Source organism: Monomorium pharaonis, chromosome 5 (assembly GCF_013373865.1).
Source record: "Monomorium pharaonis isolate MP-MQ-018 chromosome 5, ASM1337386v2, whole genome shotgun sequence".
In the NCBI taxonomy this organism is placed as follows: domain Eukaryota; kingdom Metazoa; phylum Arthropoda; class Insecta; order Hymenoptera; family Formicidae; genus Monomorium; species Monomorium pharaonis.
In genome coordinates, this window is record NC_050471.1 from 10,717,878 (window position 1) to 10,745,501 (window position 27,624).

Consider the following 27,624-nt stretch of genomic DNA (forward strand, 5'->3'; position numbering starts at 1 on the left):
CTGTATTTATTGCTACTCGAAATATCGTTTTCTTTTCTCAGAAGTAGACATCCCCAATTATTTGACGATATAATATTCTTTAGTTCGTAGACATAATATAACTAAGACCAAACAAAACTTACACCGATGATACAGTTGTGCAGATTAAAGATGTCTGTGACAAAAAAGTGAAGCTTGCTTCTTCATGTTTTGATGATACATCATTTTCCATAGTATTCGGAGTTTGTGTCATTAACTAATTGAAATCTCTATAAGACAATAATATAGAATAAAGACTGATAAAAATTGTTGCTTAATTAGATCAAGAATTTAAAAGCTAAAGTACATCAGCAAATACATCACGAAGAAGTCACGTAAATTTCTTTTCCGAATTTAGTGCATAAAAAATGATTGAAAGAAATAAATCAATGAGAGAATATTTTCTAAGACAATTATGTATTCTTATGTTTCAAGATGTATATAATTCACAACAATGAAATGGTGATCATTATTCACACACTCCCTCTCTCGCGCGCTTACTTTCTCTCGTTTCCTGTCAACTTTATTGACATGTACGCCGTTAAACTACCTTCCATTTTATCACGATAGTCTGATGCATGCTGCAAGAACACGTTCGTGATCGTCAATTTAGAATAGATTGTAAACTGCGGACCCCGAAAGTGAACTTTATACTCCAAACTCGTTATCGTACAGTAATAACATGGTAATAAATTTAAGAGACAAAAAATGTACAGAAGAGCGTTTAAAAAATTGTTTACAATTGTGGGACTCTGTTACGCTACACTGAGCAGACACACTGGCCTTTACACGCCAGTAACAGGGACCTTGTCGCTGTCGCATAATCGACATAATTGTGATAAAAACACAGATGCGGATCACCTTTATTAGTTAAAGGGTAGTAGTAATCGCTTGTCGTTGAATATATTTGAATTAGTCCAAGTTCCACAGCACCACCGCACTAATGCTTTTCCTACGTGTTTCCCTACATTATAGTTCCTAGTTAAATCGATTGCGGATTAAATGTAAAATTTCAATGATCAGTATTTATACACACGCACTATTTTTCAAATGTCAATTGCATCGCATCTCGTCATGTCATCGAGCCTCGTAGTTATGAAAAAGACATGTTTTCATAAAAACCAATGATATTAGAACGAAGACGTAGGGCAATAGTGTCGCTGAAAGTGGAGTGTCTGTCCAGCACGGAGATCGGTCCCTTTCCTAGCTTCATCGAGAGAGTGAATGTGATCGTTCGTGAGATTGTTGAGAATCACCAGCTGCTCGCGGATCAGGTAATCTTTGGGATTCCGGTAGAGCGTCGAAAAACGTGTGAATCAACGCATCCTTTAGAGTAATGCGTTGCGAGGGTTCGTATTTCAACATTCTTTGAATGAGATCGAACAGCTGACGATGTTCCTCGTCATCGGACAGCATGTAACGCTACACAGACACAAAAATATGTACTATTTTAAGAAAAAAAATCACAAAAATAACATTACTTTACAGCACCAATAATTACATTGTTATCAAAAAATAAATAAATTTATATCACTAATGGAATATATTCTCATTTAAATTTTCAATCTTTATCTCCGTGATTCTTGTTATTTAAACCTTTGTCTTAATTTGTAATCTCTCTATAATTTGTTATAGTAATTTGATTAAAATCAAATTAAAATACTAACATGTAATGGTTTGCAATTGTCTCGTACGTAACTACCGGCTGAACTCTCATCGTCCCAATCCAGTTTTCCATGATAAAAATACTTAGTCTTAGTCTTGCGGGCCATGCGATGTGGTATCGTACCAAGTATACGCTCCATCATCGCCAGGTGCTCGCGATTATCATGTGTTTGAAATAATGTATTGCCAAGATATAACTCGAATAAGATGCAACCGATGGACCAAACATCACAAGGTTGAGACCAGCCTAATTCTACGTACAGAAAAATGTAAGATTAATGATAGCAGTACACATACAATCGAAAGAATGTATTTTAAGAAAAGCTTACCTAAAATTACTTCGGGTGCTCTATAGTGTCTCGTGCTAACGATCGTACTGTGATGTTCGTGATCGAAAGTAGCGCTACCAAAGTCGATTAGTCTAATGTCAGTTCGCTTCACACGTCTCATGTCCCTCCGCTTGAAAAGAAAAAGCTTTTTTGAAACACTTTAGAATGGAAACTTATCCTATATGCCGAATCAAAGTTCGACGAATCAATAATACAAATATTAACAATAGCATACCTTTTTACTGTTATACGTGCTGTCGTAATCCGAGTCGACAAATAAAATGTTCTCCGGTTTAAGGTCTGTGTGCGTAAGCTTGTTATCATGTAAAAATTTTACAGCGTAACAAAGTTGATAACCTATGTGCCTAACGTGTTCCAGCGGATACGGTTGATAACTGTTGTCCCTCTGTAAAAATAATTTTATCAACATTTCGAATCTGATATAATATCGGAATTATCTGAAGTATACTTCGATACTCACCAGAAAGTCGAAAACACTCAGACCGAGCATTTCGAACGCGATGCACATATGACCGTGATAATTGAACCAATCGAGCATCTTCACGCATAGACTAAAGTGGAGAAATCAATAGTTAATTGACGTTGTTTCATAAAACTTATTATTTAAAATAAGATATATCCTCGTTCACTAGAGCAGCTTGCTAAAGTAGCTTTTCGTCAAAAAATTACTTAAAAATTACAAAATAAATAAAACAATGAGAATACTAACTGCTGGCCGTCTGGATCCTTATTAGCAATCTTTTCAAGAGCGTTTATCTCCAACTTTGCTGCCTCCCTGTACTTCTCCACATTTTTAATAATCTTCAGAGCCATTATATGATCCCTAGAATGTTCATAACATCGATTATGAAATCTGACATCAAAATTGTCTCTTGTCAGTTGAAATCCCGTATCTCACGAGGACAAAACCGCGCGTAAGGAACATTTTTCGCACAGCGTTTGCTGTAACTTTTTGTTCCGCTAAAAAGCTCTAATTCGTGGCCGTTGCGAACGCCCAGTCCGTAAAACAAAGTGCAAGGCCATCCTATTATTGCGACTACTCGCGCGTCATTTTGTGACAGTGCCGGCTGGCTATTTCTGCCCGTGGACTATCGTCGCGTAACGCGCGCATTTCGGATTTTCCTCAGCGCGCGAATTGATGATGACGCGCGAGAAGAACCAAGTACGATCCAAGAGGATAGTGCGTGCGACCACGAAAAGAGGAAAATAGAAGTAAATAGGTAGAAAGGTAAAAAGAGAAATATATATATATATATGTGAGTATACAGTGGTAGAGATGTACGAGACGCGAAGTATGTTACCTATGTACTTATGTGAGCTGGCACTTACATTTGCAAGTCCTTAACCTTGACAACTTTTCCAAAAGTACCCTCTCCTAGGGTGGCCAGTACTTTATCTGCAATGTAAAAATTAAGGTAAATGACCAGCGGATATTAGCCTCGCGGCCCACGGAAGGAAGGAGTGCTCGTCTGCGTTCAACTGGACGGGGACACCTTTTCGCCCATATGGCTTGACAGAAGCGGGTGCCCTACGTGCATCGCTCCTTAAACAAAGGAGTGAGAAGGCCACTCTCTCAAGGAGAGCCCCCCGCAATCGAAAAAAAAAGAGAAAGAAAAATGTAGAGACCGCGAAATGAACGCGGGTGAGACTCTCTTCCGTGTGGGCGTTCGGCCGATCGTGCGTTATCGTACACGCGCGGTTCATGGTGAACGGGATAACGAATAAACGTGGAAAACGGTATTGTAGTTTAAATGGCATATCAGATCGGAAACACCGCTGCTCTCCTAAAAACCTTAAAACCGGGATAAGCAGTGTTTGAACAGACGCCCGAGACGTGGCATTTACTGTCGGTTTACGGGAGAATCTTTGTCGTCTCCCGTCTTTCCCATCCTTTCTCGCAGCACGTAGGCTAAGGAATTTAAAATGATACAAAGCGATACACCACGAGAGTAAATGCCAGTTGTCCTCGCGCGTGCGCGCGCGCGCGCATGAATATCAAGAGCGAGGAACACGTCGTCCCGAGGAGGAGGACGACGTATCGAGAAGATAGCGCAAGCAAGAGGGAGGCCCTTCGGTCTTTCTTCTCTTTGTCTCTATTCCCTTCCTCCGAGCTCTCGGTCTCCGCCGAATTACCTTCGCGTTCGAAGGAATTCGCGATTCAGCGGGGAATCAAAAAAGAGAATCTCTTTGCGCCGGCTTCCCGATAATCGTCATCGTCGTCATCGTCGAGCCGACGGGCTTCCTACGTGCTGTTGAAACACGTGGTGGCTAGATATATATTTATTTATAGATATATATGCATATTATTCATTATCTTTTTGAGATAAATCGTACATAAATAGAAAAAAAAGAACTATTTTTTTTTAACGCGTGTCCCGAGTTAGCGTGCGACGAAAGTGTCCGGAAAGATCGACGGGGAGAATTTTCGATCTAGGTAGAGAACCGCGCCAATATGTGTACGTACAAACGTGTGTACGACTAAATAGCTTCATAATATATATGTATACATATTTTTATATATGCGCGTACGTAATATGCCGAACGGTGACGCTCAGCGAGAACATCGACACATCGACAATGTGATTAATTCGCGTGAATTGTTATTCTTGTTTTGTAGTGTAAATATTGTTTCATACCTATAGTTTTTAGAGACGAGAAGTGAAAGAGAAAGTGTAAAAGAAAGAGAAAGGAAGAAAAAGAATTGAAAGAGACAAAGACAGAAAAAGAGAAAAAGAAAGAAAGAGAGAAAGAAAGAGAGAAAGAGAGAAAGAAAGAGAGAGAAAGAGAGTATGGGCAGATATCGTAGATAACTGATCAATTAATCGACCTGAGGCTTGCTTATATCTACTACAATGAGTGTATTCACATGATCACGAACATCTATTTGCCAGGATGTCGCCGGATTGGTATACAAGGTGGCCGTCTTCGTCGTCCTCGACGGAGGGCGGTCGTGGGCTCTATTTGGGCCAGCGGTATCGGTATCGGTGCGTGCCAAGTGTTGGACCCAATCGCAGGCCGCGTGTTCGGTATTCCGTGTTCGCGTCGGTCCGATTCGGTAACGTGGTGGAGAAGTCACGCCAGACGTAGATGCACGCATCCAGAGCCGAGGTTGCGCCGGTCGATGGGTCGCCAGGTCACATCCGCCGTGGCCAGCCATGGGATGTATGTGGTATCCGGGTCGAGCGGCCGCCGCGCCGATCGTCAACCGATCGCCACACGCCATGCCATCCACCACCGTCGCCACCACCACCGCGAGTCGGCGGAGACCCGTGTAACACGCGGCAGAGGACGTGTGTAAGCACGGGACGAACGTACGAGTGTGTCGGTGGGGGTAGGAAGGTAGGATAACATCATCGTCATCGTCATCACCGAGAGAGAGAGAGAGACGCCACCCGATCCGAGCACCCGGTCGACCATTGTTGTGACCAATCCGTGTGTGCCATATCCGTTTCCATTCCAATTCCATTACAACGGAGATGGTAACCCAACAATCAGAGAGAAAGGGGAGAGGGCAAAATGGTTTGCCAAGTCAGAAAGTTGTGGTTACGAATTTACCATCGGCACATAATATGTATATTCTTTTTCATTTTTAATTACTTTTTTTAATTACGCTTTTTTTATTCTATGTTTTATTTTTGCATTACTTTTTCATTTACGGCAGTCGTTCTCTTATTTTGATTATTTTATCCGGTATTTTTCTTTCTTTTATCTCGCTCGCCTACATACTCGTTATATACGTATTCGTGTTAGACCTGGTATATGCGTGCCTTGAAAGAACCGTCTCAAGACGCGCACGGCTCTACGGACTAGAGCACTTCGTATGACAATGAAACGACTATAATACAAATACACATTCTAACGTACGCAGACAGAGAAAAGCAGAGATAGAATTATGTGCGTTATGTACACGTACAATCGCGACAAGGTATATATGGAAATGATTTAAATGACGATATAAATATATTCATGTATATATATATATATATATATATATATATATATATATATATATATATATATATTATACATATATATACACATACTAATATATTTTTGATCGACGATCATTTTGCGAATGAAACAAATTATCCCGGTTTACTAATTCCAATCTCGACGAAAGATTAAAAAAAATTTCAAAATCAAAAATCATACGCGGACGACCGGACAGCTTCTTCGAAGTGCTCGTAACACGTTACCTTTCATCTAACACGTACTCGAAGAGATAGCTTAGTTAAATTGTTAATTGCTTAGATAGACTCAATCATAGTACTTACGTGTTCGCGTAAACCGCCGCTCCACGACGATCGATAGAGATATCTCTCGATCCTCATGGGGGACGATCCTCATTGCCGCAATACTGATCGGGATTTCGACCCTACCTTATCGAGAATACGACACCGCGGACTGAACTGTCGAGCTGTTGCGGATCGTCGATCGCTAGTCACTTCTATGTATGATGAAGTCAAACAGAAAAAGGAGAAGCAAAGCCCCGTACTCTGTCATAGTATTTCGTTAACTCTCAATATGTCAGCAGTATCATTAAAAAAAAAATGAATGATCAGAAACAAAACTGCTGTATCTTCAATGTGGATTCAATTCTGATCTTAATGGCAAAATTTGGCTCATTTTTTTCGCATAGTTTTAAATATTTAACCGTGTAACGTGACGGTTTTCCTCAATCAATTCAAACGGTTAGATCACCTGAATTGAATCTTAGCATAAATACAAACAGTGTCTACATCGCAAATGTACATGTTATCCATGGAACGTGTTATTCTTCATTCTCGAATCGGAAACGGAAGGGATTGATAAATATTGCATTCGGAATCGCGATAAGGTAGATCGGCAGACAAATGTCCCAGGTACGTTGTCCTCTGGTGGTACTCTCACGGCAAACATTGGCAGACGTGCAGTGTTTAGCTTATCGGAGAGGCAGCGACGAATATACTACGGTTAATAGGCATTTCAACGGGCTCGCGGAACAGACGTCAGTCAGCGTGAGTCTGGGGAGTGCTAGAAAACGGAAAGGGATCTCACAAGAGAGGCAGAGAGAGAGAGAGAGAGAAAGAGAGAGAGAGAGAGAGAGTTGCCACACGCGCGCGCGTCTGCAAACACATATACACACACGCAAAACGGACAGACAGGTGGAGGATGAGGGGGAACTAAGAAGACAACAGCGACAACGGACACGCTCTGCTTAAAACGGCGACGCTTTCGCGAGATCACGCAATCCGGGCAATCCAGGCAACCCGTGGCTCGACAACTTACGATCGCGTCCATCTCGCTAATCGCGCTCGCGCTACCCGGGGCTACCGTGCTCTTGGACGCTTCGTCTTTCTGGTTGTTGTGCTGGTGATTGCTCTTCCTGTACTTGCTGGCAATGAGATCGGTCGTGCTGGGACGTGCGTTCGCCTGTCCGCCGGCCGCCAACTGGCTGTAGGTATCCTCCATGGCGGCGTATTTGAGGATCAGGCTTTGGATTTCCTTTCGTTTGGCCGCTCGGTCAGAGATCGTCGGGTCGACATCTCCCGTTAACGGCTCGTACGACGTATTCTCCGCAACATTCGGAGCGACCTTATTGCGATTCTCCGCATCGTTGTTGTTGGCGACCGGCGTCCTGTCCGGATCGACCGCGATCTCCTTGCTGCCCGTAAGCGTCAACGGTTCGATCTTGACTGGCCGGGACAGTCTCAGAGACGTCGAGTGAGTTTCCAGCGGCTGCTCGCTCTTGCCGTTTCGATGTGGCCTCACCTTCCGACTGCGCGTTTCCGCGTGTCCGGACTTGTGTCTGCCGTAGCGGCGATAAGCTTCCGAATGCAGTAGAGTCTGCCGAGCTGTACGGTTGTAAGCGGGCGTCTTCTCGCGCTTGGGGGGTTCTCTGCTTATCGCGGAGCTCACGTAGGGATAAGCCTTCTCGCTGAGTATCACGCTGGTGGGACTCTTGACGATGGTACGAGTCATCGAGGGCTCCAGAGTCTTGTCGTCGCGCACGAACGGACTGTCGTCGCGATGATAATAGCTGTGATCGCGCTCCTGTCTTCGCGTGTAACCGCGGGCGCTCCGCTCCGCCGGATCGTCGGCGTGCCTCTTGCCGTAATACTTGTCCAAAAGCGCGCTGTACTTGTTTTCCAGGCGACTTCGCGTGTTACCCAATTGCGGCGATCGCCTCGCGGCCGTGGCGCAGTCATTGAGCGTGGACGTTCCGCGCACCCTCGTAGTCAACTTCTGGAGCAGATTCGTGCAGGAGTCGCTCAGCATCTGCGTCACGCTCGTCGTGGTGGACGAACGCGCGAAACGACCTCCTCGCCGGGCGACCGAACCCTGCCGGGAGGTCGACGTAGAGTCGCGCGGTGCGAATATGAACATTTGACCGCTGTCAGATTGCGAATTACGTTGGGGGAGGGGGGGAGAGGTATACCCACCACTGATTTCCCGGATCAGATCGATTCGATCCTCAACGACGGAACGAATTCAAGATCGTCCCAACAAATCTCGCGGGGTAATATCAACGCGACATGCCCGAGCCGCGGTGGCCAAGCCGTGCGAGGAGACCAGTCGCAAGAGCGAACGGGCACGAAAACACCGAGGCTGACGAAACGGTCTTCTACGCAGGTACATCACTACAGAAAGGCGCGCGTGCACGCCGATCACGAGAGGCGAAGGAACGCCGCCGGGAGAAGCACTGAACTACAACCACGACGACGATCAACGGGGACGACGACGTCGGCCGTTCACGAAGACGAAGACGAACACGACGACAACGGCAACGAGGAGGAGAAGGCGAAACTCTGGTGCGCCCCGCCAAATACTCTCTTCTCGTTGTACTAAAAATACCGGGGAGCAGTGGTGTGCGCCCGCTCCGTCGAAAACGATTCGTCCACCTCTCTCGAAAGCGTCTCTTCGAGAGCGATCAGTTACGGAGTAACGGAGAGAGACAGAAAGAGAGAAAGAGGGGGGGGGGAGGGGGACGACGATCAACGTAACTCGCACGCGCGATCGCGGCGAAGGACAGACTTATGTGCGGAATAGGATAAAGACGAAGAAAAGCACAGGTGGAAAGCGGAGAGGATGAAGAAGAAGGCGAAGAAGAGGAAAACGGGAAGATGGTCCATCCAAGGTATTACGTAAATTGTCTCTTATTCGTAATGTGCCGCACGCGTTACGCGAGCATATGCTTGGCAACACCGTGCGTCGTGTTTCCTGGTGCACGGAGGCAAAGTGTCCATGAAGGGCAAGATGCTTCCTGCTAATGCATGCGTTGCGGGAAAAGCGCATCACTGCGGGAGCATAATAATGAGCCATCGCAGACGAACCATCTTTCTCTCTCTCACTCTCTCTCTCTCTCTCTTTCTCACTTGCTCCGTATACCTTGACACACATAGAAATTGCGAAACGGCTACGAAGCCAATACCGATGTAGAGTAGGTCCATTGCACGACCCAATATTGGCCACTCAACAACATTGACACTTTTTTTAATAGATAGCAAAATGTTAGAATGACAAAGACATTACGTTTTATATGCATACAAAGCGCCTTTTGCAACACAAGAGAATGTCCTCCGAAAGATCCTGAAGAATAAGGATATCATTTAAAAAAAAAACAGCATGAGAGAAAAGTTGTAAGATTGTTAACTTTTCCAGTTACCAAAATTCTTTTTCGAAAGTTAGTCATTACTTCAATGAATAACCGAGTTTTTAAAGATTAGCTAAAGAAAAACTGACAGCACTAACAATTGTGATGCTGATATTTCTATTAATTTTTATATTTAAGAAGGCAAAGATTTTAAAGTATGAAATAGCTCTTCGAGCAAGATCTGATAATCTCGAGAAAATTAGTCGACCGCGTCCATATGTAAGACAAACAAATTGAATCAAAATCTACACATCATTAAATCCTAAAGAAAGACCTGATCTAAAAATCATGAACGTTTGACTAAAGAATTAACGAACACAAATCTGTGGACTCTAGTACTATTAATAAAACTCGGGTTGTCTCCAAGGTCGTGGTATCGAAGATATCATCCTATCGTCGTAGATTTTAAATCCGACTTTTGGTATAAATACACGCCGTTTACAAAATAGCGACGCAGTTTGTTCGTTCAGACTACTCGCCCACGGATACTACCGCGTCAGTTTCAGAATCACCCCTAAAATATTTTCTGGCGAAGCGAGTGATTAATTTGGCTCGAGTTAGAAAATCGGATCACTTAAAAATACTAGATATGCACATACGCCTCTTTCATCAAAACAAGAATAAACAAATTAAATATTATAGAGCGACATCTCCAAATATACAGTCACAAGAATCGAAATTGTTTTTCTATTAAAATAAAGTCAGATACAATGGTCGCACTGATGGCGAATGCGGAACAACGGAATAAGAGTTATAAACTAATATGAATCATTTTCACTTAACAGGTCGTACTTTGTCGTATTGCGAAAAAAAAAAAAATTCCTGTTAAATTGCTCGCGCAGCGATAACTCGCACATTCGCGGCACGGAAGCGCTATTACGAAGAATCGTGTGCGTTTCTTCCGCCACCTACTAATATTGACCAAGGTTAGGCCGTAATATCGGGTTAAAAACGGGGAAGAGGAAGGCAGAGGAAAGCAGGCGCCGCGCTGGAGCACACGCTCCTCGTTCTCCAAGTTGCGTCGTCGTCGTCGTCGTCGTCTTCGAGAACGGGCTACGCCAAATATAAACCAGTGGCCTGAAACGCGTGCGCCATGATCGTCATGCTGTACAGTAAAATCCAACGCGCCGCGCTTAAATGTTAAAGTCCTGGCCGGCTAATCAGCACGGTAGGCTCGTGCCGTGTCATCGCCGTTGCTGCGTGGCGGATGGCCAATAGAAATGGACACACGCGTTTTATTCGTTAACCCTTTTACCGAAGGAAAAAAAAAACAAATTTCTTAAGAAACATAATTAAGCTATTGGAAATATTTTTAATAAATGCTCGAACAAAGAAATTTCGTCGCTGCTGATCTTCTCTCTTTACCAAATGAGTTTCAAAATTATGGTATTTTTCCAAGTTTGATGCACGGGAGGAAAAAAACACGTTTCAAGCCAGCAGAGTCGCAGAAGTAACGAGCATGGACAACGTACAAAAACACACGCACTCAAGAGCGTAAAGTAATCAACATTGAATATCACAGGAGCTACGAAGGCCTCGATGCTACCTCGGAAGTCGATGTATCGTTAGTTTCGGGTGTGACGTCAAGTTTCGCATCGAACCCCCTGGTGGTTTCGTTGACGTTGCGCTGCAACCACACGTCCCAGTCGTGACGCGGCCACCAGGAGACGTTTCCCGGGATCAACAGACTCAGCTCTTGAGCCGGGAAAGACGATGACGACGATGGCGGGACCGACGGTGGTCCACCGTCCGCCAAGGCACCGCCGCCGCCGCCACCGTCGCCGCCGAGGACGGTCCAACTTCCAGGATCCAGCTTGACGGTCGACCGGCGTGCAGGCAAGAGATGCGTTACATCCAAAGCAGGTTCTACACCTCGCAACGTGTCTCACGGGTACATCTTGCCAACTGCGAGATGCGCGTATTTCTAAATCCAGGTTGAACGATTCTGGGCCGCCAGCTGCCGCGTGCCGCGGAGACTTTTCTCACTGCGGCGACGAAACGGAATCAACCGGACGATTCTATACCTTAACGTCTCATTTTCGCATAAACGGAGTATTAAATTTTCCGTAGATCGTTTACTTTCCAGGCACTTTCTCGATTCGAAGGAGTAGCTGGAGCTTCGTTCGTTTCAGCCGCGAGGATATCGGTGACTTCGTTGTCGCTACGCTACGCTCGAACAGATAGGCAGCTCTCGTCGACGTCGACGGAACCTTCGCATCAGCCTTCGATGTCCCGGTCGGCTTGCCGGCGCAATGTTCCCCGACGGCGGCGGCGACGATGTTGCGTTGGCCATCTGGCGCAAACTCGCACTAAAACCGCGGCGAAACCGCGTGACGAGTCCCCCTCGAAAATAGTCGCCGGTCGAAAATAGCCGGCGTCGAGTAAGAAAGAAGAATCATCGGCATTCTCGCTCCGGGTGTATACGTGGCCCGTTGCGCCACGAGATTCTCCAGAGACTGTTCTCGCGCCTGGTAGAGCGCGTCGACGCGCTTAATTCTTCTCTCCCTCTGTGCAGTCTTACTCGCCCTCACGCTTCCATATATCGATCATCGTCAAGGGTCCCCGTCACGACGTCTCACGGCTCGATTAGATATAAGAATTGGTCCGCGTATTTAGTACGCCGAGCCATTGGATTCTCCGTTATCCAAAAACCCGAGTTAAAAACTATCGAGAAGGTAATTTCTTCACAAACTGTTTCGTTCAACTTCGACTCGGGTTTTATTTTCATGCGTGCATTATTATTTGCTCGAAATTTGATAAGAATACATGCGAAACACGTAAAGCGCCTCATAAGGCTTTTGCATAATTCAATAAACCATACAAAAATCAAATTTGCGAAGTTGATTAAAACCAGAAGAAACACGCTCATTATAATGATAAATCCGTGTAACTGTTATTAAAATTTGCCACAAGGATATTCGAAGAGAATACGTTCCATGGATATGCGAATAAAACATTATTTCCAAGCCATCTTACATACATATCGGAAAAAAATAAACAAATTGCAAGGTATGGGAAATATATTAGAATAAATAATCTTTATCTTTCTTCAATATGAACTAAAGGTTTGAAAAAAAAAAATAGAGTTTTCAATGTGCCAAACTACCAAGTAACTTACTCGACAATATTTCCTTCAACAATACCGTCGACAAGTCCGACAGAGTACGACAGGCGTCTGCTGCGTAGATCGGGGATTGAAAGCATGATCGGATCGACTGTTTGTAAAAGTAGTTCATCGGTCGTGTGTCACGCGACGCAGTAAAACAAATAGCGGACAGGAGCGCGAGCAATAATCGATGCTAAATACGTGTGTCGTATTGTCCCTCGGACTCACCTGACTCCTGCTGGACGGCGATCGATGGCGATGCCGCTCCTGGCTGGGCGACGACGAGCCGTGGTGGCGATGTAGGCGCGTACGACGGGACGACGTGGGATGCGCCACGTGGGCACGATCACGATCGCGATCACGGTGCCCATGCTGTCGACCGCTGCTAGGTGATCGGCGATGGCTGCGCTTGTATCGACGTTCCTGGCTGGTTCCCCGCTCGTGCTGGCGGGACCTCAGCACTCGTTCCCCGCTGAAATGCGAACAACGAAAGAAAAAGATAAATCAATTTTCAATTAGACGTGGCTCTCGAAGGTAAAACGGAGCGTCCAAGAATCGGAGTGCTTTCGAAGCATGCCACGAAAACGGACCGTTCTCGCAAGATAAATATTATAATATTTAATTCGAGCCAATTTAAAAAGTGTGTCGAATGATAATGTAGCGCAGGAGCCGAACATGATCTGGAGCGAAGCTAAGTGGAAATCAAGGTTGCGTTGATGTCACGTATGACATGTTCTTAACCGTGCATATAACCGTGGGACGACCTAATTAATCTGCCTTCCTCAAATAGATTATAGAGCTTGTTTAAGAGTGAGATTTTTTTTTTTTTTATTAATTATAGATATCACAAAATACTTTATTTGTTCCATATTGCTCGACAAGCTTCATTATCAATAAGGCAATCATGGTCCTTCATTAACGACACATTAATTATCGACACAATATCATAAAAAGATAACGGTAATAATCGCGCGAGGATCACTTTACTAAGCATCCCCTTTCAGCGATACGGCATTTCGATGCTTCGTATTCGTACTACAAATTGTTTTACCAGGTTATTTTTATCGCAGAGCTGCTACAGCACGACTGAAAAAAAACTCAAAAATCCGTTTGCCACGTTCCGATGATTCGCAAAACGGAATAAAAATCGCGAGACATTGGGCAAACGGAGCTCCAATATCGAATTTCAATTATTTGACAATAAAAATTTTATACGCGAAAGGTTTTTAATTTCGGATTAATTTGTCGGGCGGATTCACATGTAGAAGAAATACTATTGTTTCTAGCCGCCGCGCACCAAAAGAATTCGATGAATCGCTTCGAGTGACAAGCCAGACGACCATTGTTTCGCGTTTCTTTCTCCTGCGCGCAGGCATCAACCGTATGATGGGGGTTCATGGTCAAGCAACGACTCGAATCTGCCAGCAGCAGGCAGGATTTGTTTCTAAAGATTTCCACTCGCAAGAGTTTTCAGCAAACACTATTGAATGCTAATTTACGAGACAATCGGCAAACATAAGTCTCTAAAGTCAAAATAACGTTTTAATAATGGCTTTGTTTTTCCTTGCCTCGTGATTTCTTCGAATAACGATCGATCGTTTCCACACGGAAGCAAAAAAACCTCGTCTTGGAGCTGGCCCAAGTCGAAAATTTCAACGAGGATGTGTAATAACTAAATAGGGCACACGAGGACCGTCGCCGGCTATCGGTTTCATCCTTAACTTTATCCACCCACAACTTGGCAGAACTTGAATTATGAGAATTGCAGAGGAGCAAAAATACTTTCCGAAAAACAGTTATCTATATTCGACTTTTTGCACGTCACATATTTGTGCCACGCGCGTCAATAAATTTACGAAAAACAATACGACCCTATCTCTCTAATCTCTGCAATGTTCGTGTCACGATGCAAACGACACATCGTAAAGTAAAACATTTGTAAAATTATGTCGTTTAACAAAAAATAATGTTTTGAAAAGATCTTAAAAATCAAATGTTTGCAATACGTCTCTTTCACTTTCTCTTCTACTCTTATTTCCTTTATATTAAAAAAAAAAAAACGTTCTATTCATACTATACCTCAGCATCCAAGAAACTAAGTCGATGTGTAGAACCGGCATCCTTTATTTTTCGTTTGTCTTGCAACCTAGATTCCAATGAAGATTCGTGATGCTCGGTTCAATTGTACGGAAATAATTGCGAGTCAAAGTGCGCTCGATTTTGATCGTTTAAAGAAGGATAGGAAGATGTTAATTTATCGAACAAATATCTCCGGTTTACGTAGCGTTTATCAGACGCGTGTTTATAAATGTTCATACACGTCCTGAGATTTCAACAACTCACTGGTACTCCGTTTACTTTAAATATCATTGCCAATAAAAATTATCTAAAAAATATTTACTTTTACATTTGCATCGCAAATTTTTGATACTATTCAGTTTCAAACTTTTCAAATTTCAATAAAAATTATGTATATATATATATATTTTTTCCATTTTAAGAATATGTGACGTTTTCGATCGCCGTGATGCGATTAGAAAGTTGTAAGTGTGATTATACTAATTGCGACGATGGATATCTTTACGGCGAATATTAACATCGTTAGACGCAGTTTACGCGCAACAGAAATAACCCGCAATTACAGCTTTCAAACGCATTTCTTCAACCTCGGAAAATCTAACGACAGAGAAACACTTTCACTGCGCAACAAATGCAACAACAAGCTGATCTAATTTTGAATGAGAGTTGCTTAGGGCTCAGCTGAGGAGTAGAGAATAGCGACGATTCGGAGATTTTTGCGAAGGTAATTTCTTCCTTTCTCTTTCACTTGTGTGTTTGCACGCGATGATAATTCCAGTCGGTATCGAGCTGCCCGAGACCGACATTGACCTTGCCAAAGCTCGCGTGATCTCAGTGAACGAGTGATCCTAGCGGAAGAGATTGCAGACAAATAGCTTTTGATTACGATAGCTCTTATGATTCAACGTCTGTGATTTCGTTCTGAAGCTACGTTATATAAACCTACAATGTACCATTGTATCGAATAAAGGAATAATCAATCGAGAGTCCTAGATATCTTGCATATTATCTCCAAACGATTCAGCGATTGGAAACAGACCGCGCAATTGTTTGCCCGCCGAGAAAATATCTTCTATCGAACTTGTGTGTTAGTGACAGATAACTGCACTCGACAGCTGCGATCGTTAAGAGAACTAAGGCGAGCTCTGTCGCGTCTGGAATGCGAGATTATCGATCAATTAAGTGATTCGCAACGAATAAAAGAAAATATAAATCTTCCTATGAAACAAACGGATTTTAGTTTTACTTGTTAATCTCAGTTTGCTTCCTCAATTTTTTTTTTTGCAATTCTCATCGATGGGAAAAAAATCGCGTGCGAGAGACTCTGCGTAATGAAGAGTTCCTCTTTCATTAAGCAATCTGCTGGGTGTGAACGAATATACGCTATTATTGTTCACCGTTGCACCGAACAAACTGCAGGCAATAAACGGCGTTCCTTTAATAGGCCCAATTAGTGCAAGTTTAACCGAAGTGAAACGATTTCTTTGAAGTCTAGATTTGAGAATAAGCGACAATTACCTCACGTTTATTTGCACGATAAACGAGACTCGGCAATTAACAGGAGATGCACTTTCTATATGCGCTAACATCGGAAATTAAACTTATTGTAAACCGTAACCAGTTTCGATGCACGAAAAAAAAAAAAATACACGCGTTCAAAACGTTTTATCTTTTATGTAGCCTTCGACGCGAGCTATTGTCGCGGTAGTCATAATCACCGCGTTGCGACAAATCATCGTGACGTAAATGTGCGAACCGTATGATTTTAAAGCCGCAAATAAAAAAAAAAGTACACATGGAACATCGTGCAACCTAAGGATATATTCGCAGTCAAAAGCTCGTGGATTACAGTACTCGCCGCTCAAAATTCGCCCTTGCGCCTTCGATCCTCTCGATCTCGCGCGATCGATAGCACACTCTTTTCTTAACGGAACTCGCAAGTTACTTATCATTAATTACGACGCGAAAAGAACGGGAACCCCATTCGTCCGGGATCTCACTGCGATATCGCCGAGCTTAATCGCGCTCAGTCACTGGCCTCGGAAGACGAGGAAGTAACGCGGAGGAGAAATTACTACCATTCATTAAGCAGGTCTTCGCGGCGCGTCTTAAATTGAAGGAGAGAAGCATAAAGAGCGTTTTAATTAATTGGTAATTTGTGCCCGCATTCCGCCTGACTCACGCTCGCGCGGCCTATTCGAGCTGCATGGTCGATGAAGCGCAATGTGAATATAACAGTGTCCCTCGGATGGCCGAAGTGGAGTTAAATTTCAGGAGCAGTTAATTTTACTGCGACATTCTAGCTTTGAAAGGAAAAAAATTTCTACTTTGTCCGCGAAACACAGCTCCATTAATAATTAATAATTAATATCGAAGCAACGTTACGTATTAATTTAATGCAGGATGCGTTGCACATCCATTCTCCATAACCGTGTACAGGCCAGAACTGGAAATACATTGTTTGAAATATCACTCTCGCCTTAGAATTTTTAGTCTGGCGTTTCGTATAGCTTGCAGGTTGTTATTTGCGATAAGCCGAATAAACTAAGCGAGGCACATATACGCGCGGCAGATTGCGGCCGCTATAAATATTCCATAATGTGACTCATTGCACTCCACGGTGTTTACGCGGCGGAAGTGGACCGATTCCTAAGACCCGAAGCGCAATTCAAAGCTGCTGTATCCTTCCACAAGCGCGCGGAAAAATGAAATTTCGAGGAATCACTATTCGGATCACCGGCATGAAATACCTGTCAACTCTCCCCGGAATTCTAAGCGTTTATACAAATTTTCTGCATGCAAACTTCTACAGCGGAAACGCCCGAAAAGTGGCACACAAAGGCGTCTCTATCTCTTTCTTGGCGAATCTCCGCTCTCGACGGCTTTTTGAATTTAACACGGCGGCGAGCGCGAGCGTCAAGTCGTTCACCGACGACCCTCGCGCATCGAAGGCGCTCTCACGTATATCTTCGTATAAGGCGGCGAACAACGAGGGTCAAGAACAGGTCCTGGGTTGAGAGACTTGTTGCTCGGGCGCACGGATCACGACTGACAGCCATGAAGCGTCTTCATGGAGAAGTGAGAAGCTCTATTGCCGGTTAGACTGACGTGGGAACAGAGGGGGAGAAATCGTTCGTGGTATTGGGTCTCGGCGGGGCGGCGCGCAGCTACTGGTTCCCTCTCTCGCGCGCTCTCCTCTTTTTCTTGCAGCTTTCTTTGACAATAGGACGAGACGGGGCGACACATGTGTTCTCGGAATACCAAATAAATACGCTTTCAATTCGAGATCGATTATAAAGTATAATTACTTTTATACACGTGATTTAAAAAGAAGCTTCCCATTAAAATACTCTTGGACGAAAATTCTTTACCGATAGCCCACCGCCAAGACTTTTCCATATATGTTTCGTCATATTTTAGTTTTCATTGCCCATTCCTAAAAGTTACTGGTGAGATATCTTTATGTTATTCAGCGCGAAAGAACGATACAGATTGAGTAGTTCTTAGAGATGTTTTTGTAACTTATTGTTATACAAATTGAAACGTCAGAAAAAAAGATGTACACACGCAATGTTAAAGATAATGAAAGAGTACATTCTATTCAACTTACCTATAGGTTCCTTTGCTGTCATAATCGATACGTCTGCGTTTGTGCTCCGAGTACGAGAAGCCGCCTACAGAATGTGAACGTGTTCTCGAGTGGCTACGAGAGCGGTGACGCCTCCTGCTTCGCGGCATCTACAACAACAAACAGGATACTTTTTTACTTATAACTTATAAATCAATACAAAAACATCGTACGTTCAATTATTACTGTTTTTATATTTCAATTATATATTTGTAATTTAACGCAATTTCTTCACAAAGCACTAAAAATCGAATTTTTTTTTCTTTACATCAAAGTCTGTTGGAAAGTCTGCTGGATCAAGTATTCTGATGCTAAAGATTAATAAAAAAATTTTAAAGCATTAACTATGTAAACGAAAAAGAAAAGCCTACATACACACTGAAAAATATCATTCTACAGGCAAAAAAAGTATTTACTCATTTTATTTTATTTCGTTCAAGTAACAGTTTTCTTCAATCAAGAATATTTTCTTAATATTAGTTTTAAGGTATACTTGTCACAAATATTAGAAAATCTCAGCATTTTTTACTTAAAATAAACATTTATTCTTGTTTCAAGAATATTATAAAACTTGACTGAAGAATTTTTCGTTTCTAGATAATAAGTAAACCGAATATTTGTTTGAAGTGAATATTCTTGTTTGAAGTATTACACTTACTAAGATTGAGAATATGTTTTAAGTAAATGTGATACTTGTGGCAAGTTTACCGTAGATTTGCGGATATCGAAAGAAGCCAATTACTTAGAACAAGTAATATTTACTAGAAAGTAGTAACAACTTTTTTGTATAAATGCATGTTGCCGGCAACACTTGCTATTGTTATTTTCTGCATAAAATCCTGAGTATTAGGATGTTACCTCGGAAACCTCATTGAATAGGCAATCTAAATATTGGATATTCGACGAGATTATTTTTAACTGCTTTTCATTACAGTTCCTCTATGGAGAGTTGCGGAATAAAAGAGGCCTGTGTACGGTAGACTAGGCGAAGATGGAAAAACACGGGGCGATAGAACGGGGCAACACGTTGTGATTTTAATGTTGCCAGTTGCCGTAAAGTCCGCTCGCATTATTTATATGGCACTTTCTATGCTCTCTTAAAGCTTCTTTACATTCTTATATTACTTCGTTTTAAGAGTGCAGTTAATTATTGCAGTTATAAGAGACGTATGCTACTCCAGCAAGAAAGATAAGATAGATTCTTTCTTTCCGTTATCCGAAGAGAAAACGGTCTATCGTATTAAATTACTCAATCTTCATTTCCTTCATTAAAGATAATTGTACGAATCTATAAAAAAAAAAAAAAAAAATAAAATAAAAAAAAAACTGTAAACGTTCATTAATTCAGACATTTAGTGCAGACGTAGCTCAATTTATAGAGATCACGACTAATGACGGTTTCTAATGCCTGATTTCCGTCTTATTCATTTTCATCACTATGTTTTTACCATAACACCAACGTATCAATTTGAAATATTTGAATCGCTAATAAATAATTATTTTTTTTCACTAATAGGAATGCTAATAGGAACGACAAAAAATAATATTTAAACATACAGATATATTTGCCAAGCAAAATCATGAAAATGTAGTGTAAAATGTATAGATAAGTCTACAATATAATTGACGAAATCATTCTAAAAATCTATCAAAAATAATCCTTTCAAGATATCTCTTTATACCTCTACCCAACATTCAAAGGAATAATCACATATTAAATAGTTAAATGGGAGGGATCGCTACAGATACAGTGTACATGGAAAAAAATTACTCTCAAATTGAAACTTGTGTATTCGAATTAACGCGATCCTCGTTTCATATATAAGCAACAATATATAATCTTAGAAGAATTTGAAAATCTTGAATTTCAAGATAGTCTTATTTCAATACTATAAGTATTATTTTAAAAATATGATATAATTGTTTTGATAATCTTATTCTAAGAAAATCTTCGATTTAAACATGTTATATTTTCTATCCAATATTTTTTTCTTTTCCATTCAAGAAAATTATTCTTAAATAACAAGAATATTATTTTCTTGGTTAAACTATATAAAATTTTAAAAAATAAATCTTTATTCAAGTAAATCTTTTTGATTTAACGCGATATAATCTCATTTCAAGATTTCCGTTTTGAAACTGGAGAGATATTGTCAAAACAAGAATATTCTTTTTTTTCTGTGCAGTTAATCTAGAAAATGGGTTTTATTACAGTTAGTCCCCAAACCACCGTGCGTATGATCGAGGTAGCCAGATCGTCATGCGTGCGGTTGCAATTAATGAAAATGAGATGCGATGAGGTAGGACGCAAGAAAGGTAGGGTACGCTCGATAGAGTCTGAACGAACGCGGACCGCGCGAACCGGGTTGACGTTACCTCGGAGGCGTCGGATGCACGTCGCGCGACGATACACGGTCGCCGAAACAGAGAAAGAGAGACAGAGAGAGAGAGAGAGAGAGAGAATCAGAAGACCGAGGGAGCCGAGTAATCCGGAGAGGTTTTCTTAGTTGCCGGAGCCATTACTGCGGTATACTTACGTTGGAAAGGCGGAACAGGCTCACTTGATCCCAAATGAAATCGAAGACGGTCGATATCCAGGAGCGTGAGGACGATGCTTGCGGTACGACACTGTTTTTCGACAACCACGTGGACATCGGCTCAAAAAGTTCTGCAAAACGTGGGCAGTCGCATTCGTGAGAGCGTCACAGACTCCGCCGTGCAGATTAGCCCACTCCTTGACGGGGGGAAGGGGGGAGGGGGGGGGGAGAGAAAAGGAGAGAGGGAGATTAGAGGAGAGGGAAAGGGGAGCGGGGAAAGAAGGCAAAAAGAACGAGAGATCGGCGAACGAACAATCTCTCTCTCTCTCTCTCTCACATACATACACACCTTCTCTCGAAATGGAGTCGCGCCTTTATTACGTTACGTCACACATCACCGAGATCGGAACTCGAATGGAGTACGCGCGTATGTTCGTGACTCTCCTTCAGGCGATCCCGCCAAAACGCGACGCGGAAATCGAGAGCGAGACAGTACAACGCGCGCGCGCGCGCGTGTATGTATGTGCGTGCGTGTGTATGTGTGTGCGTACGTACGGCGGTGCAGCTGAGAAATTAGGTTAATACCGCGAACGTGAGCGCGCGCGTGGCTTAGCCACCGAGGAGATCGATGATGGCGCATCGCGGCATCCCAGGTGCCGCCGTCGCGACGGCGATCGCGAAATCGTCGCGGGGGTGGAGAAGAGGGGGGGGGGGGGTGAGGCGCGAGGGCGACGGGGGATCGATCGAAACGCAGCACCGGGAAGGAACGTCGCTCGCGACGCGAGACGGACGACGACGACGCGCGCGTCGCCCCGGGTCGAAACGGACGATGACTCAAAGCGAAGTGGAGAAAGCGTGGCCGGGGATATTGCGCGAGGTGGACGCAACAAGACGGTACACCATAAGGAGGGACCGTCGGAAGCATCGGCAGCCATCTTGGAATTACAGAGAGTGCACCAGTAAGCGCGATGCAGGCATACACGTATACAGATCCCAGGCGGATGGTTACACCGAGAGATACGTTAGTCACGGCACGAGCTGGATGCTGGGTTACGTTATGGAATTGCGGAACTTACGTCGGATAGGCAGAATAGGCTCGCTTGGTCCCAGAATTGAACCCGCTAAGCACAAGAACGAGGGCCCCCAAGAGCAAACGACGGCGTGCGACGTATGTACGACGAGTGTTGTGTGACAACGACGTGGGACTTTGGATCGATGCGATTGGCGAGCCCTCCTCCGGCCGCACTCGGCGTTCGGCGTCCTCGGCAATCGTCGGCGAGAGCGCCAGAGACGACTCTACCGACTTCTTCCCGAGGGCACCGCGGGGACCCCTCGCGCATATATTCGTTGTTACGTGGTATCGTAAACGTACGAAACGCAACGGCGTAACGAACCAATCGCATCCCGCGGCGCAAATTTCGTGCGCCACAATTTCTTTACCGCGACGTGCGGTTTGCAAACGATACCTATCGCAATAATCTAGAATCGGTAGAAAGTTTTGAAAATTCATGGAAAAAAAGTGTCTTCCTGACAATTTTAATAGCAATATAAACTTTTATTTGTATTAAAATTGTTATAAAGGCGTTATAGAAAATAATTGTATATGGATTGTATCTAAAATTAATAGGAATCTGCTTCCTTTAATAAATTAGCGTACGAAGAGCAAGCCAAAATTCCTTGATCAATTTTTTTTAATGTAATAGTTCTTTAAGTTGTTTAACTTTTCTACGACTCTGTCTCTTTGCTCCTATCAACTACCAGTAAGTTGACCCCCATTCCCCCTAGAGATTTGCCCATCCCTGCGAGCAGCCGATGACGTACGGAGCGAGGCGAATGCGCACGAAATCAAAGCACTCCGAAATACTGGAAGTTTCGATCTGATGGGAAAAGTTTCTCTTTTATGCACGCCACCTACTATCGATACGGTTTGTTTCAATCGCAGCATGTGAAATATAATTCGACATTAATAACAATTCATCTCAATATCTACATTTTTCTGAATTACTTCCGACATTGCCTCGTATGCAAGCATTATTGACATACAAAGGTGACCTATTTTTACGCGGGTGGAATCTTGAACTCTTTAAAAATTATTAAAAATGCATTGAAGAGACTTGAGTCCTACGAAAAGCATTTAATAAACTCGTGCTTTTGTTCAGAATTATATAACGTTCGCTACTATCTACCGCAGATAACATTAATCATAGTGATAAATACACGATTACACGCGACGATCAAAAGAAACACTTCGAAAATGTTTGAAAGTTGAAAAAAAAAAAACATGTCACGGATATGTATCTGGAGAACAGTTCGTCCAGTTATAATGTAATTCACTCGACGTACGCATAGAATAATATTTCTCATGAATATCAGTTAGAAATTTCACAAATAACGCACGTAACACTTTAATCGAACATTTCGTACCCGACACAGCTTTACACACATCAGCCGTGCAAAATCTTACGTACCTGTCCTAAATACTTCGTAACTAGCCACTCAATGCCCTTCTGCAGCAGTTGCTCTATCACGTGCCAGATCATAATTTACTTTGGCCCGCGAGTGAGTAAAGGATGCCACGGCAAGAGACGAGCATTTGAACAAAGACGGTGTTTCGATGACAAGTCAGACGCGTACAAAAGAAATGAAACCGGACCGATAACTAACGAGACGACTCTCGTAAGTGGCACCACGCTGCGAGTGTTATTTGAACGAACGTATTGTTATCGTTTTATTGTTTCATTTACTTTCTCCCCTCATCGGTTAACAATGTCATATGAAACTACTCTGGGACGATAATAGAAACGCACAATCATGAAATAAGTCCGTTAACATTTTTAAGATGCTTATAGCATCTCCGTTATTAAATTTCACGATCAAATTAATTTGAAATATTATTTCTGGTTTTAGTTTAGAATTGCGTTTTTTTTTTTAAGTCTTCTGACAATCACGTCGGCATGCGTGGTTCTTTCTTAAAACTAAAATTTATATGGAGAGGGGAAAGGTCATCGATACTGGCCTTCTAAAGTAGCACCCCCTTAGTTTCTCGGAAATTAAACATTGCAGAGAATATGAAGATAAAAATATCTTTCTGGTTTATGTTTGTGTTTTCAAAGTTTTATTTTTAGTCTTTGTGTTAAAAAAAAAACATTAATCATAGAGACATAGTATTCGTACCATATATTGGTGGCCTTTCTCCATGAAAAAGTTATCAAGCATCAAGATTCGCTCTGATCGAGTGGCACTTTCTCTTTTTTCTTGTGAAATTTTTTTACCATCAAAATTAATGGAGTTTTTCATTTTCTACGTTTCCGTAATGGTAAAAAAATTACAGTTATGATCGCTACCCAGAAGTTATCTCGAAAATAAGTGCATAATGGTAGCTTTAACCGAATCGCGCAATGCGTACTGCAATCCAGGAAGAACTGGAGTGAAACCGAGCATTTTGTATAACGCGACGTTGCATAAGAGAATCATTTTTCACTGTATAAAAATTACGCGTAAAGACGCACGGTTTTCGTAGCGCGCGATTGTACTCGCGACTTCAAAATCGGTCGTGAGAATCTTGTCACTTAATACATTTGATAAAACATTTTTTTTTTTACCTGAGTTACCACGCCAAATGAAATGTACTTTGATTGATCATGGGAAAAGTAGTTTGCCGCCGTCGTCGCGATCGCACCTTCCGGGATCGTCCATAGTTCCCTGCAGGTGTTCTGCAGCAAAGGAGAGTTCAAGTCGAACTAGGTCAAAATCCTTGTGATAATGTTGGGGATGGAGCACTTAAAAGTTTACAATTTGCAACAAATGAAGGATACTGAATGACTCGAATTAGGTTCGTGCTAGACTGTTATTTCACTAATGCAAGGTCTACAATGTCAGCAGGAGTAATGGAGTAAGGAGTGAGATTAACAATTGACCGATTAAAAACCGGGAGTAAACGAAATGGGCAAATCTCATTTCATATTTCTTACTTCTTATTCCTACTCCATTATTCCTGCTGACATTGTAGACCTTTTGCATAAAAGTTTGTGGATTTTATAAGAAAAGAAGACAAAAAAGAGATATTTTTTTATATATAAAATATGCAGATTCATATAAATTAACATGTTCCCTTTTAGATTATGCCACGAATAAAAAAACAATCGAACGGAAAATATTTTATGGCGGATGCAATTTAAGATAATTTAATCGTTATTGACATTTATGCAGAAAAATTATGCGCAAAAGAATTTATCTTTGTTTAGACAGAAAGTCGATATTTAATACGAGCGCCTGCTCGATCGTCTCGCATACGAGGCCACGTGACACACATAGGCTTGCGCCAACACACGTTACGCAGCGTATATCGGGATGATATGAGATTGCATCTGCAATCTGAGCTAACTGGATTCTTGATTAATCGTTCTAATTTTCGAGCTGCGAGCCCCGTGTACGAGGGGTAACAGAGGGAAGAGAGAATTAGAGATCTAACGATGTGACGTCGTAGTCCGGAAAGAGTCGGGCGACGAGAGGACATGCGCGGGCTACCTGCACTGCGAAACAGGCCCGACTGGCACAGCCGGTCCAATTTGTCGAGCAACGGGGCATAACGCGAACATCCCTCGGCGACAGCCTGAGGAAGGAGCGCAGCGCAACGCAGCGCAGCGCGGCACTCGCGCACATCGTAGCCGCGCGCGCGGTACTCACCAGGAATACTTGCTGTAGGTAGTGCACCCCGTCGTCGGGGTGCGCCTGCGCCGTCGCGGTGGTAGTGCTCACCCCGAGAACGACACGCGGAGGACGTTTCGACGTCGGGTGAAGGTCGACGGCGGGTGGTCCGTTGGGAATTTTGGTGTCCATCGTACGAGTCGCTTCCGATTCCTAAAACAGTCTTCACGCGACCGGGCGGGGGAGAGAAAGGAGCCAAGAGGACGTTTTTGTCTTGTAAATTGCGCTGCCAGCGCTTGCTAAGCTATTGAAAAAAAGAAAAAAAACTATGCTAGACTACGTGGGCTTACAGATCGAAAAGCATCTGCGGACCGGAACGTGTCCCCGACGGCAGCGGCCGCGAGAAGTCGCCGACGAAGACCCGAGTCGCGTTCCTGTCGCTCTTTCGGATTTTGAGTGATTATCGGATGTATGACACGCTTGAGATGCGAGAACAAGCTACAGTCTACTTTCGCCCAATTCGCCCTCACTCTCGCTGACAAATTCGGTTGATTGTAATCAGTTGTAATACAAAGGATGATACCGATTTAGTATAATAAGTAAAATAATTTATTGTGTTAGATATGGAAAATTCTTGTATTTAAGATAACTATATATAAACTATAAACATTACAAAAAATTATTTGGAAAAACTGAACGACTCATTACTTTTTGAGTAACGTGTTACTTTTCAGAGTCAATAATTTATAATTAGTTATTCACTTTTTGAGAGAAAAAACTGTAATTGTCATTTTTACAAAATAATTTTCTCAATCTTGAATAAATACATTTCTACGAGTTCAATTTTACTCTTTTTCTTTGTTTTGTATTTCACAAAAAAGTTTTATCTTCTATAATGAAACATAGTACCAAGTCTTGAAAGCGAACTGTCAAATCTCTTTCTTCTCTCTTTGGAGTGCGTTTCCAACTCTGATAATACAAAATACGACATTTTTTAAATACAAATTTAAATCGTGATAAATACAGTCGTTCTTCAGTTTCCCTTTGATTTGTTTTATTTTCAGCCCAATAGTTTTTATGTGATTTAACTGCGAAGGACGAAGCCATGCTTGTCGATGCAAGTCGATAAAGCTTGAAATAGTATGTATATTTTGCATAATGTATAAGACGAACAGTGGGGATGAAGAAGACGATATCCAGTATAGTATATTAACTCAAAAACACCCAACTACCGAAATTGTGTCAATAGGTCACGCGTGGAGGATCTATGAAACGTTCGGGAACTGCACACCAACTACGTGTCCTGCTTAAAATTCCAATACTTACTGTTTAGAGAACAATCGCATATTAATTTTTAAAAAAATCTCTCTTTTTCTCTTCCCTGTTAAAAAGTAATATACAATTTTCATACGTTAATTGTAATGATCTATAAACTATGCTTGACATTAAATTATGTTTCCCGAAATAAATAAACGATATCGTGTAAAAGACGAATATCTCTCGAGGTGTTTCACGTAACACGTAATTTTTGTAAATATTAACAAAACAGCAATATTTGGAATTTATGTAACAGAGTGTTTCCGATCATAAGTAGTTACGACCCATTTAGCTAATTAGTGAGGAGAGAGAGAGAAAGAGAGAGAGAGAGAGAGAGAGAGAGCAGGAGCATCTGCGACACGCGGCGAGATCGCGCGCGCGATGAGGTTGCCTCCTGACCGCCCTCGTGATGGGATCGATGCGGTTGCCGTGGCGACGGGACCGTCAGAGAGGGCCGAATCGCGTGCGGATGACGGCTGCTGCCGGCGAGCGGGCGGACGGGCGGACGGACGAGGGTTTCAGCCGTTTCAGCGGCGCGCACGGCACGGCGATGCAGTGGCGACGTCGCCGCCGTTGAGAGCTCGCGTACGGCTCTCGGAGGCGACCCCGTATCCGCCTCGTCCGCTGGCCGGACCGTACCCTCT

The 27,624-nt window shown here is 42.8% G+C and overlaps 1 protein-coding gene across 7 annotated transcripts; it reads right to left on the reverse strand.

Annotated features, from left to right (window-relative positions):
• Window positions 1–208: 208 nt before the first annotated feature.
• On the reverse strand, window positions 209–26,328 carry LOC105837305 (dual specificity protein kinase CLK2). Of its 7 annotated transcripts, none has more exons than XM_012681943.3 (12): window positions 25,703–26,328; window positions 24,619–24,729; window positions 18,462–18,589; window positions 13,001–13,244; window positions 4,912–4,990; window positions 3,363–3,429; window positions 2,743–2,856; window positions 2,494–2,584; window positions 2,248–2,418; window positions 2,013–2,157; window positions 1,686–1,936; window positions 1,228–1,440 (listed from the first exon to the last, which is right to left on the reverse strand). In XM_012681943.3, exons 1-12 carry the CDS (start codon window positions 25,853–25,855, stop codon window positions 1,228–1,230), a joined length of 1,767 nt encoding a protein of 588 aa, XP_012537397.1. In that variant the 5' UTR covers window positions 25,856–26,328. The 7 variants fall into 7 exon arrangements, with proteins under 7 accessions (XP_012537395.1, XP_012537397.1, XP_012537400.1 ...); XM_012681946.3 differs by lacking the exon at window positions 25,703–26,328 and adding an exon at window positions 25,544–25,696; XM_036287676.1 differs by lacking the exon at window positions 25,703–26,328 and adding an exon at window positions 21,017–21,147 and having other exon boundaries at window positions 24,619–24,726.
• Between the last annotated feature and the right edge of the window lie 1,296 nt (window positions 26,329–27,624).